At 44.8% G+C, this 12,817-nt stretch overlaps 1 protein-coding gene across 1 annotated transcript in view; it reads left to right on the top strand.

Moving 5' to 3' along the window:
- The window catches only part of GTF3C5 (general transcription factor IIIC subunit 5), a 30,735-nt gene extending 18,724 nt beyond the window's left edge, over window positions 1-12,011 (top strand). Inside the window, exons 9-11 of the mRNA XM_068133607.2 lie at window positions 5,155-5,237; window positions 5,503-5,645; window positions 11,124-12,011. Coding sequence (XP_067989708.1) covers window positions 5,155-5,237; window positions 5,503-5,645; window positions 11,124-11,278 — 381 coding nt within the window. The 3' untranslated portion in view covers window positions 11,279-12,011. The remainder of the gene's footprint in view (window positions 1-5,154; window positions 5,238-5,502; window positions 5,646-11,123) is intronic.
- The last annotated feature ends 806 nt before the right edge of the window (window positions 12,012-12,817 follow it).

Below are 12,817 nucleotides of genomic sequence, written 5' to 3' on the forward strand. Positions count from 1 at the left end.
TGGATCTTTGACTTTCTTCCAAGTACTGCTGGGATACTTTAAATTATCCTGTCCAGAACACTGAATTTTGTTTTCTCTTTAATTATCGAAATTGAAATGCAAATTGGGTTCAATTAATTATCAGAGGCAAGATGAACACCAAAAATGCTAATTTTGTTGATCACACCATGTCACGTGATCTCAGAGGTGCTGTAAGGCTGAGGATGTAGTGTAATCAAAAATTTCCTCCAATAAGTGAGAGAAAAAAGGAAAGGTCCAACAAACCGCCAATGAAGCAGGTTATTGGATACATATTGAGCAGGTACAAAGGATCTAACGGGAATTTGCTAATTACTTATAGGCCTGATCATCGATGCTAAAGTTTACTATTTGGCCAAAATGACGCATTGAACGCATGTCTTTGTTATGACTTCAGATGTTGTTAACATTACATTACTCCTTTATTAGTCTTCAACCCAGCGGGGACTATAGGTTTATTCTCCATCTGTCTGTCCGTATCACCTCTGTTTTTTCAGATTTTTCCCCATACCCTCAACATATTCAACTGAAACCTGGTACATTGAGTTATTACGATCAGTTACAGAACAAGTTTGAGTTTCGTCAAATTTTCAGTTGTGGCCTTTTTGAACTTAAGAAAAACCACATAGTATACAAGGGTCAATTTTCAGCTGCCCTGACTCCACCCCACTGCTTTACACCCATTGGCTGGACAGCTGGCCTGACGCCACCCCTCTGCTTTACACCCATTGACTGGATAGCTGGCCTGACTCCACCCCACTGCTTTACACCCATTGGCTGGACAGCTGGCCTGACTACACCCCACTGCTTTATACCCATTGGCTGGACAGCTGGCCTGACTCCACCCCAAATGATCAGTGCAGTTCAGCAGACCTTAGGCCTGAGCGGCAGACCATGGCCCAGTGCAATTGGAATGATACAACAACAACAACAACAACAACAACAACATGCATTTTAAGGCCATTTTCCCTGCAAGAGCAGGGGTTAGCCTTGCGGTCCCCATGACAATCTTCTCCATTTTGCCCTATTTTCTGCATCTCTCCTTGTTAACCCCCTTGCCCGCATGTCTTCTTCCACAGTCTTTAGCCAAGTCTTTCTCGGTCTTCCCCGTCCTCTACTTCCTTCTACATTCATTTCCATCACTCTTCTCAACCAGTCACTTTCATCCTTCCTCAACACATGACCAAACCATCTCAACCTGTTCCTCTTCACAGCATCAATCACAGGCAATATTCCCATCATCTTTCGCAATTCATCATTTGTCTTCCTCTCTCTCAGCGACACTCCGCACATCCACCGAACCATTCGCATTTCCACCCTTTCCAGCCTTCGTTGCTGCTCTACATTCACGACCCATGTCTCGCTCCCATAAATCATAACACTTCTCACACATGCAGCATACACCTTTCCCTTCAGCTTCAACGACACTCCCCTCCTCATCAGCACGCCACTCAATTGGAATGATACCAGGTCTATAACCACAATGGATTTATTACAAATACATAAGCCATACGGCGTACACGTTTGCTTCATGTATGTACGTCAGGTTATTTCTATCATGTTTGGCACCGAACGCAGCATTATACACTGCTCCAATAAAGGGATGTGTTTGCTGGTGCAAAATCTTCCAGACTTTTTCCCCTTACCCTTTAACATATTGCTAGGTTTGTGGGGGTAGGAGATGAAATACCTTAGGAAAGTCATAATCTTATAAATTAGTATGCTCTGAGTGTTGCAAAGAAGAAGAAGCCATCTCCATGTATCTAAGTAGGGTCGAATGTCCTGTTAAGTATTTAGGTGTCTCCACACGGAGGAGTGGAGTTGTGCTATCTCAGTAGGGTCTGTAAGATTAATAGGGATTAACGTATTAATCTCAGTAGGGATTAACGAATGTTATCAAACTCAGCCGGCCAGGCGATGGCCTCCATTAGCCAACCACGCCGCCAGGGCCGACAGAAACAGCATTTGCCGATCGGCAAGGCAACCCTGTCATCCGAACATTCCCGAACAAAGATTAGACTCCGCCCCCCCCCCCTGACGACTCGTGAAGTGACGTCTGGGATGGATTTGGACAACGTTAAGTGCGCGCATTGCCGCTGTTGTGAAAGACTGACGTAATGGGACCCATGCGCTCACAACGCCGTCAGGGCTGCCACACACCCGGGCATTCTCGATCGGGAGACTAGGCTCTGCCCTGATGACGCATGGCGAAGAGGCCACGCCCCGGCCTTCGTGATTGGTGGAGGCACGATGGGGTGATGGGCAAGGCTCAGGCAATTGGTGGAGAGAAAAGCCATCATTGAACATTCGAGAGCTGAAGCAAAAAGACGCCGTCTCGCCATCTTGATTGTTCTTCTAATCCTGGGATTCAGAGCGGACGGTCATCTTTGCCGCTCTCTCTTGTCCTGAGTTTGGTTACGGGCGATCGCATCTATCTTCCTCTTTCTGTCTTGGTCGCGCTGGTAAACGGCTGCATCTCAGGCCATGTCCGTTCATGAAGCTTTGGATAGTGGAGGGAGGAGGAAGATTAAGACGTCTCACCCTTGCTAATTTTCTTGCCTCAGTCACGCTGACCCTGGTGTTGGCTTAGCGGTTAGGGTGCCGGCTTGGGATCCTAGGGTCCTGGGTTCGAATCCCGGTCGATCGCTGAATTAACGCCAGGGGGGTTGACTCAGCCTGTCATCCTTCCAAGGTCGGCAAATTGAGTACCAGCTTGCTGGGATGAATGATCACGGTGTGTACCCCGGTTTAGAATAGGTACACCGTATCCCTGCGCATCGTAAGAGGCGACTCAGGGTTGGCGTCAGGAAGGGTATCCGGCCATAAAAACATTGCCTCAAACAGGGAACCATGATTGTCATGGGGCACGCAAGGCTAACCCCCGCTCTAGCGGGGAAAATGGCCTTAAAACGATCATTCATTCATTCATTCAGTCACGCGAGCAAACGGTCGTTTTGTTGGCCTCGTGTGCGCCTGCGGAGACTTTCCGGAGCTTCTGTGGAACTTTTGCGATCTGAGGAGGAGAAATAATGCAGCGGCTTGCGGAGCACATGGCGCGTCTGTCGGAAGGAGACGAGAGGGAGAGGACCGGCCACACAAAATCCCTTCACGTTCGTGCCGACAAGGCTTTGGGCCACTTGGTGCTGCCGACTTCATTCAACAGCCTCTCTTAAACAACAACGCTAAGTGCCGGCACTATAATTTGTGGCAAAGCCATGCCTTCAGAAAATGGTGCTACCACAGCCACAGCCATGTGCGATATACAAAAGAAGAAGAAGAATGAGATGTGATGCGACTTCCTAGTATAGGAAAGCTGAAAATGAAAACGTCACAATGTCCATGTACTTGGTATATAGAATACTCGCATGAAAGTCGACTCGTATGCGAGCTATCACCTGGGGCGAATTCCAAATTCCTGCTCCCTCTCAATCGGCATTGGCAAGAGGCAAGAGAACTAGCAAGGGCGAGACGTCATATCCTGCATTGGATACGTGAAACACCCTGCGACCCAAGCCTACAGAAAACAAACTTTTTGGAACGCCGGCCGCATTTTCCATGCAATCATCATGTAACTTTGTTAAAAACCTATCCCTGAAAAGCTCCTATGTTGAATGTTTCTTATGAATCACTCAAACGGACGCGTAGCAAATAAATTTAAAAGCAAATAAAGGTGAAAAGGTAAGGGGAGGGGGCGGAATAAAGTGAGAGCCTCGGCCGACGATCCACAACATGGTCACGGATGGTGGTGGATGCTTATTAATACTTATTTGTAATTGAACGCATTAAGCAAATGTTAGGTGTACTGGGAAGTGATGTCGTTTTTAAGCTGCGTACACAGATTTAAAAACGACATCACTTTCCTGTACACCTAATACATTTGCAATACTAGCAACGGTACCCACCCTATGGGCGGGGCTTCAATTGGGAAGCCCAAATGAAAAGGCAAAATATCAGAAATTGAAGGCTTTTTTATTTTAAACGATTCATATAAACATCCGTTGAATCGTATCACACGCAAATCATCAAAATCTAAACAGTACATGGCGCCCATTTTGAAAAAAAGATTGAATTCTGCAAAACGGAAGCGGCCGCTACACGTCTTTCTCAGTCGCACATTTATGTGTGAAGAGTGCGCGCCGAATCTGTAGCATGGAAGCGGCCGCTACACTTGTTTCTCAGTCGCTTTGCACACGCTGCCATGTTACTTCGGAGCCGCACGTTTATATTGGAAGAGTTCGTCAGGAGTCGTTCTACTCTCTCCTGGTACGTAGAATTTCAATAAAAGCCACATCACTGTTCATATCGGTAAATATTATTCCATCGTGTTTGGAAAAACTGGAAAATTGGAAAAATTCGCAAAAACAATAGAGCCTATTTTACTCCCAGGGGTCCCAGGAATACCCACCCAAAATATCATTGTGATCGGTTCAGCCGTTTTTGCGGTTCCTTCGAACGGACGGACGGACATTTGGTGAATTATAGTAAGATTATCATGGACTCTTCTGACTCTTTATTCATTTATTCACACTTCTTTATTCACAATCACAGATTCACAATCTTTATTCACAATCCATCACCGAAGGTGGATGGAAGTTATGTTTTCACCCCTGTCTGTCTTTTTGTTGTCTGTGAGCAAGCAGGATATCTCAAAACTTTGGGACGAATTTGGATGAAACTTGGTGGACAGGTTGAAATGGTGACGAGGACGAACCGATTCAATTTTGATGAAGATCCGAATCCTGACCCGATAATTTTTTAAAGTGATTCTTCACCATTGAGAGATGAGGCCAAATACGATATATGACAAAACTTGGCGGATGAGTTGGGCAGGTGGCGAGAACAAGCAGATTCGATTTTGGTTCAGGTCGGGATAACGATCCGGCCCATCTATGGGATACAAAACGTAAATTGTTCAGCCTGGCGGAGGTATGCGCTCTACAGAGTGCCGCGCTAGTTTAATGCTGTCTGGGTCCAAAATATGTAGTTGGGTTTTGCATGACTGAGGAAGAAGGTTCGACAATATGGGAATTGGGCCAATTGAGAAGGGCAAGGAAGTAGGTTTGTTGAAGAAGGTTTATTTTGGATTGTATAGTCTTTATTCATGACTGATCCTACTGCTTACCCATGTGTGGGCAGGATTCGGCATACATCTACAAAGAGGGTGCACTTCCACCTTACCGAAACATGTACTACCAGCTGTGTGACCTGCATGCTGATTCGTGAGTATGACTCGACATTGGAGCATATGGAGCGTTGGCCTAATTCGATTGGCTCAAATAAAACCCGGATCACAATGACTATTTCATTCCATTTGATTAGTTGAAATCGAATCGATGAAGACTGTGATGACATGTCATATTGCCAATATCTGGGGTGGATATGTGAACACACGTTAGACATGATGAATCACGTTGCATTAAAAACAAGGATTCTTTTGACTCGACTGTTTGGGCCTTCGACTAGAGCGTTCTCTTCGCGTCACAGACTGCAAGCACTGGTGCACAAGAACGATGGATCTGAAGACGTGTGCAGCGAGCGTGATGGATGGTGCTCACCTGGGACGAGCAATGAGCTACGAAACCAGATGATGGTGCTGCTGCAGGCTGTGGCGCAGAAACGACGGCAAGGTAACTCGTGGCTAACTAGAGGTAAATGGCGATTAAGGAGTACAGGTTTTGTATTCCAGTCTGCAGATGTAAAAATGTGAAAATCTATTCTGCTGATTGTGCACAAAAGTTAAGGCTTTCAAAATAACATTCCTTTTTCTGTTGGAAGCGAAATGTGGAATACTTGGAAGACTAAACAATGTGGCAGTCCGCATGTTTGGTCTTTCTTTCTTTCTTCTTAAATCGGTCTTAAAATTTGAACAATGGTCTCTTCAGTTTTATTTCTTCATTTTTGACAAACTGATGAAAATCATCTGTTACTTAATTATTTCTTAATTACATTTTCTTTATTAATTAATCTAGTACACAATATGAACTGTACTCTACTTTGAGAAGTATATTTGTCTGTTTGACATCTATGCACTCCTGAACTGTCGGACAGAATGAGTTGAAAACCGCTCGTTGTACTCGTGGGGTGCACAGAAAGGTATTGGGCACTAATAACGATAATAAAACTAGAACGGCACTCAGTAGAGAGCACACCTCCATCAGGTGAACAGTTTACGTTTTGTATCCCAGAGTAGACCAGAAAATCACAATACAGAATCACATTTAATCAAAATCATCCGTCCACAACTTTTTGAGATATCCTGCTTTGTATCGTTTTTGGCCCGATCTCCCAATGGTGAAGAATCGTTTAAAAATTCGACCAGCCGGATCCGGATCCGGATGTTCACCAAAATTGAATCGATTAGTCTTTGTCACACACACAACCTGTCCACCAAGTTTCGTCCAAACCTGTACATAACATTTTGAAATATCGTGCTATGTATCGTTTTTGGTGTTATCTCCCAATGGTGAAGAATCGCTTTAAAATTTCTAGTAGCCGGATCCGAATCCGGATCTTTACCAAAATCTAATCATTTCGTCCTTGTCACATACGCTGCCTCTCTGCCAAATTTCGTCTGAATCCGTCCACAACTTTTTCAGATATATTGTTCACAGACAGACAGACAGACAGACGGATGAAAACGTAACCTCCATCCACCTTCGGTGGCGCAGGTAATAAAATAAAAATCATCATCCCGCGGGTTCAGGGTGGGGGAGGGACCACAATGCTATCGATGTAAAGATGTACATCGATGTACAGCGCCACATCGGGAGGGAGCGGGTATTACAAGTCCTACCAAAATGCAGCAATTCTGTGGGAATTATCCTGCCCGTGATTTTGGGGGAATGGGGCATCATCCCGTCCGTGATTCCTGGATAATTACCTCTCCCCAACCCCTGTCTCTCCACTTCCCTCTCCCCCTCACTCCCCTCTGTTCTTATAAACCTTTTGTTGATGAAAATTTATACCGGGATCTCCGTTAAGCGCTGGTCAATTGGCTTGAAACCTACAAACGGGTCAGTTGGGAAGGATGCATCGAACGCGCGAGTACAGGACGAGCAACGAGCACGTGCTCGGGTTGCATCACAACGAGCACGTGCTCGGGTTGCATCACGACGAGCACGTGCTCGGGTTGCCTCACAACGAGCTGCTTCATCGCGGCTTGTTTAACCCGATATATATGTATATATATATGCGTAGTCTGGTGTTCTGCTCGCAGGCAGGCCCACAATTGTCAAAGCGGTTTCTTGGCAAGGTTTATACCCAGCAGTATTTGGAGCAGAAATTTGTAATTTGTTCATGTTGCTGGTGATAACTCACTCGATCTTTGTGAAGGACACCGTCACGTGTTCAATGCCCACCAACGAATACCGACAGACGGGACACTATTTTAACGTCCATCCGAGGGACGACGCTCGTGTTGATGAATCATCCTGCCAGGGAACCACCGGGATCACAGTTTGTAGCTGGGTCCATATTCAAACCAAGGCGAGATGGTTCCGAGGCGAGTGTGTGTACTTCTAGGCCATCCTGCTAGGTCCTGCACACACACACACACACACACACACACACACACACACACACTAGTAAATACCCCTTCCCTCTGTGAACGTGACTTGATGAACAAAGAAGCTGAGGTGCACAACAAAGGAATTTTCTGAGATTCAGGTGTGTCTTCTTGAAAATTTTCAATGTCTGTTCGATAGGTTTCCTTCCTATTAATTAAAATGACGTTGCTACGAAGAATAATAAATGTCACTGTTGGAAGCGCTGCATTAAGTTCCCACTCCCGCTTCTTCTTCTTCTACAAACCCGGACAGCTTTTACAACGAGCATTTTCAGAATTAAATGGACACGATTTTGTTCCAAGTGAATTGATTACTAACTTTCCAACTGTACAATTTTTATTTTCTGCAGAAGCAGGAACCCCTCCATTAAAGCTTGAGGTCCTGCTTCTTCTTCACATGATGGAGAACGAACGCGTCTCCTTTTAGTAATTAGCAACACCTAGGACCGAGAAAAGGTGTCGATAACCCCTCCCTCCGGCAGGGTTTGGTGGTTAATCCACTTGCACTGTTCTCCATGTGCAGATGAAAATCGCAGTTTGTCTCCCGCTTCTCGCCGGGGACGGGTCCATGTAGCTCTATAGTCTCCCCATAGTTCCATATACTGAGGGAACACGGTCACAGGAAATCACTGGCTCTACAAATTTGGGAAAGGAAAGCAGATTTTCACCCCGCCTCCATGTTGTCCCCTTCCACCAGGAAGCATATACCCATGACGTCATCACAATCACGGGTGCTTTTCATTTGCACTTCTGCGACAAGTTTTGCACATTTTCCCAGTAATTACTGAGTTTCCCTATGGCATTGGAGTCGAGGTTTTTACAAAGGGAGAAGTATTTTGACTTATTTGAGTCTTACGTTCTTCAATAATTGTTAATTACATAATTACTAGTGCGGCAGCTCGCTTCGCTCAACTCACCTCATGTCACCGCAGAGGCTTGTTTTAACTGAAGATGATATACGCGAGTTTCTGTGTTGTCATTATTTCCAGCAATCATAACACAAACGTTTCTTTTGTACAAATTTATTTGTGATAATGGTGATATTATTTATTTGTAATCAAAAAAGATCCATGTGGTGTAAAGCTCTAAATGGTCAAGGGTCCACGCTGCCTAATCGGTCTGAAGGGTGTAAGGTGTCTAAATGGTGTTAAGGTCTAAGGGTTCGAAAGGGACTTAAGGGGTCTAAAGGGTGAGGGGATCTAAAGGTGTCAAAAGTATTGAAAGGGTCTTGAAGGTACAGTAAAAGGTGTCTTTAAGGGTCTTCAGGGTCTATTGTGTTTTCGGGGGGATATTTTGGGGTCTTTGGGGTATTTTTGTTCTTTGGGGTCTTTGATCTTTTGGCCCTTCAGGGTCGTTTGAGCATTTGGGGTATTTAAGGGTATTTTGGGTCTTTGGGGGTATTTAGGGATCTTAAGGGTCTTGTGGATCTGAGGATTTTATGGCTCTTTGTGGTCTTAAATGGTCTTCAAAGGTCTAAGTGGTCTCAGCAGTTTAAAGGGCCAAAAGGCCCATTCCAATAGTATGGAAATAAGACATATAATCACATGCCTTCACTAGCGGATGGACACACGCACGCCCAGACTGAGGTCCTTTTATATTATCGATAAGTGATGGAATTCCATATTAAACCAATATTATATTGTATTTGAATGGAATAGGCAAGTCAATATGAAGATCGTTATCTGCATTCATTACCTCTACGTTGATTTTCGATGGAAGGTATGTTTTCTCCCCTGCTTGTCTTTCTGTCTGAGCAGGATATCAGTTATGGACAGGTTCAGACAAAACGTGGACAGGTTGGGTGTGTGACAAGGACAAAATGATTAGATTTGGGTGATGATCTCAGATTCAGATAGTCGGACCCTGCTATTCGCGGGTTGCGCTATTCGCGGTTGATAAAATGCCACCCATTTCTCTATTCGCGGAAAAGTGTCCCGCAAATTCGCGGTTGTTTTTTCTATTCGCGGCCGTGTTCCACTAATTCACGTTTTTTTTCCCCTATTCACGTTTTTTTTTCCTATTCGTGGTTTTTTTTCCTATTCGTGGTTTTTTTTCCTATTCGTGGCAGTGTTCCACTAATTCATGGGTTTTTTTCTATTCGAGGCAGTGTGCCACTAATTCGCGGTTTTTTCCGATTTGCGGCCATGTTCCACTAATTTGTGGTTTTTTTTCTATACGCGGCCGTGTTCCACTAATTCGCAGTTTTTTCCCGATTCGCGGCCGTGTTCCACTAATTCACGGTTTTTTTTCCGATTCGCGGCCGTGTTCCACTAATTCGCGGTTTTTTTCCGATTCGTGGCCATGTTCCACTAATTCGCGGATTTTTTCCAATTCGCGGCCGTGTTCCACTAATTCACGGTTTTTTTTATAGATTAGTGGCCGTGTTCCACTAATTCGCGGTTTTTTCCCGATTCGTGGCCATGTTCCACTAATTCGCGGTTTTTTCCAATTCGCGGCCGGCCATGTTCCACTAATTCGCGGGTTTTTTTCCGATTCGCAGCCGTGTTCCACTAATTCGCGGGTTTTTTTCTATTTGCGACCGTGTTCCACTAATTCGCGGTTTTTTTTCCCGATTCGCAGCAGTGTTCCACTAATTCGCGGGGTTTTTTTTTCTATTCGCGGCCGTGTTCCACTAATTCACGGTTTTTTTCCGATTTGCGGCTGTGTTCCACTAATTCACGGTTTTTTTCCGATTCGTGGCCGTGTTCCCCTAATTCGCGTTTTTTTTTCTGATTCGCTGCCGTGTTCCACTAATTCGCGGCTGTGTTCCACTAATTCGCGGGTTTTTTTTCTATTCGCGGCCGTGTTCCACTAATCCGTGGTTTTTCAGGGGCGCAAAAAAAATTAACGAGCCGCTAGCTTGACACATTGATAAAACCCATCTTTCATCTGCCATGCATAAAGCAACTGAATATACTAAAAAAAAAACTAAAAAAAACACAAGCCGCGAGCATGACCTACTGCATTCGCTGCTGTGTGTTTCGCGTTTTCATGGCTTTTGCGGGATATCCCGTCATTCACACTGTGAATAGCTTCATGTAATATCCTGCCGCTGTTCAAAAGTAAGCAATGTTTTGCGGGATATCCCACCAGCTGCATAGCACGTCATCCCTGCGAGTTGCTGTACAGAATGAAAACACTCCACAGTATCTTTTAGTGCAATTAGCTGTCTTGCTTTCCCCCATTGAAAGTCACGGCATTCATTCGCGGATTTTCATCGACATTCGTGGATTATTGCCGACATTCGTGGGTTTTGTCTCACCATTTCCAGGACTCATCGACCTTCACGGATTATCGTTGACATTCTCGGGATTTGCCTCACCATTCGTGGATTTTCACGATTCGGGAACCAATCACCCTTTTCCATTGAAACAATTCCCCACCCCCCGCCCACCATTTGCGGTTTCGCAATTCGCGGCATTTTCCACGAAGGTGTGATGCCTTATCCCGCGAATGGTGGGGTCTACAGTGCAATGATTTTACTATTGTTTTTCCCCACAATTAATCAAAATGTGTACACCTTCTTGTACTGTCCTCACAGCATCAACGGCATCCTGGGAGTCTCACCTCGATGAGGTTCCAGAAAGGGAGGATGATGACGATGATGTTGAGGAAGAAGAAAGAGAAGTGGAGGAAGACCAGTCCTCAGATGGCAGTGCAAATGATTTGGATACAGAATTGCTGGATTACTTGTGAGGTGCCACATCGGAAGTGTATTCAACATTTGCACGTCCAGACGTCCATATACCGAGGGGTCCTCTCGTTGATATACATATATAAATATCTCAGATTTTGTTGTAAATGTATGCAAGCCATGACACACACAACGAAGGTGGATACTGAGACCCAGTCGGTCTCCATTCGATCTCCTGAAACCCACCCACGTGTGGAGGGAGATAGGACACAACTTGCACGCATGCGCACACACACACATTCACACAACCCCTATTTTTTTGAATGTGGCCTCCCATTTGTGTCGGAGGTACATTTCCAAATACATTTTCCATACCAGATTTCACTACAGAATTCCAGCTGCACTTTTTACACCATTCCATCACAGGAATGTTGTTCTATGGCCCTCCCTTTCTATCAAATGCTTTGCCATCCCATCAAATGTCTGTTATATCCACTTGGTGAGGAGGGAGAGGTGGAAAGAGGGCGGTACTGCAGGTGTGATTGTGTCAGCATTGCATTTTTAGTTTTATGGCCATCCCTATGAAATCCCATCTCATCCTTGAAGGATATATCAGTTAGTCAGCAACAGTCGAGGGTTGTGAGGAATAACGTCTTTCATTGTGGACGTTTTTGTTTTTATTTTAATAAACAGTGTCTAAAGTACTCCCAAAATGGGAGTAATATTGTGGTGATGTTTAAATAACATTACTATAACACTTGGATGGCCAACACTTTTTTTAAACTTTATAAAATATACTTTGGTATTTTTATTTATTAATAACATATTGCACAGTGGGATGGTGGATGCCACGGGATGGTGGATGGCAGCACGGGATAGTGGATGGTGGATGGCAGCACGGGATGGTGGATGGCACGGGGTGGTAGGTGCGTCAGGATGGTAGCTCGGGATGGTGGATGGCAGCACGGGATGGTGGATGCCTCAGGATGATAGCTCAGGATGGTGGATGCCACACAGAGTATCAGTGTCGATATAAAATGAAGTAGTTCCTTTATCATAGCAAAGACTGACGTGTAGACAGACAAAGTGAACCAATTGCTTCACCTCACTGTGCTTTGCAGGTGCGGGGGAATTGTTAATTTAGCACATCCACCCGCACAGTGGGAGATGGGCTTTTACAATCGCTTCTGTCGGTCTATCCAGGCCATAACCTTGTTTTTTACTGTTGCAGGTTTTGTCATTAAATTTTAAACAAGGCCTTATTATGGGAATATAAAAAAAACAAAAAAAACAACCTTCAGAGGCCAGTTTTCCCCCGCAAAGCGGGGGTTGGCCTTTTTCGGGGACTGTGGTTGTTGTTTTTTGGTCCCCTTTTTGAAGCAATGTTTTACGGCCGGATGCCCTTCCTGCCGCCAACCCTGTTTGTCGCCAAATGGGAATATAAAGACCAATTAATAAATGGGTCAAAATGTGAAAGGAAAAAGTACAAATGGGCTTTATCAGCCCGTCTGGCACCGCGCAATGCAAGGCTGGGTTTTATAACCGCTAATGTGATTCTTTTCAAATGCTTTGTCGTTTAACATTTGAGTTTTTTTGTCATC

Source organism: Myxine glutinosa, chromosome 13, assembly GCF_964187855.1.
Source record: "Myxine glutinosa chromosome 13, kmMyxGlut1.1, whole genome shotgun sequence".
NCBI lineage: Eukaryota > Metazoa > Chordata > Myxini > Myxiniformes > Myxinidae > Myxine > Myxine glutinosa.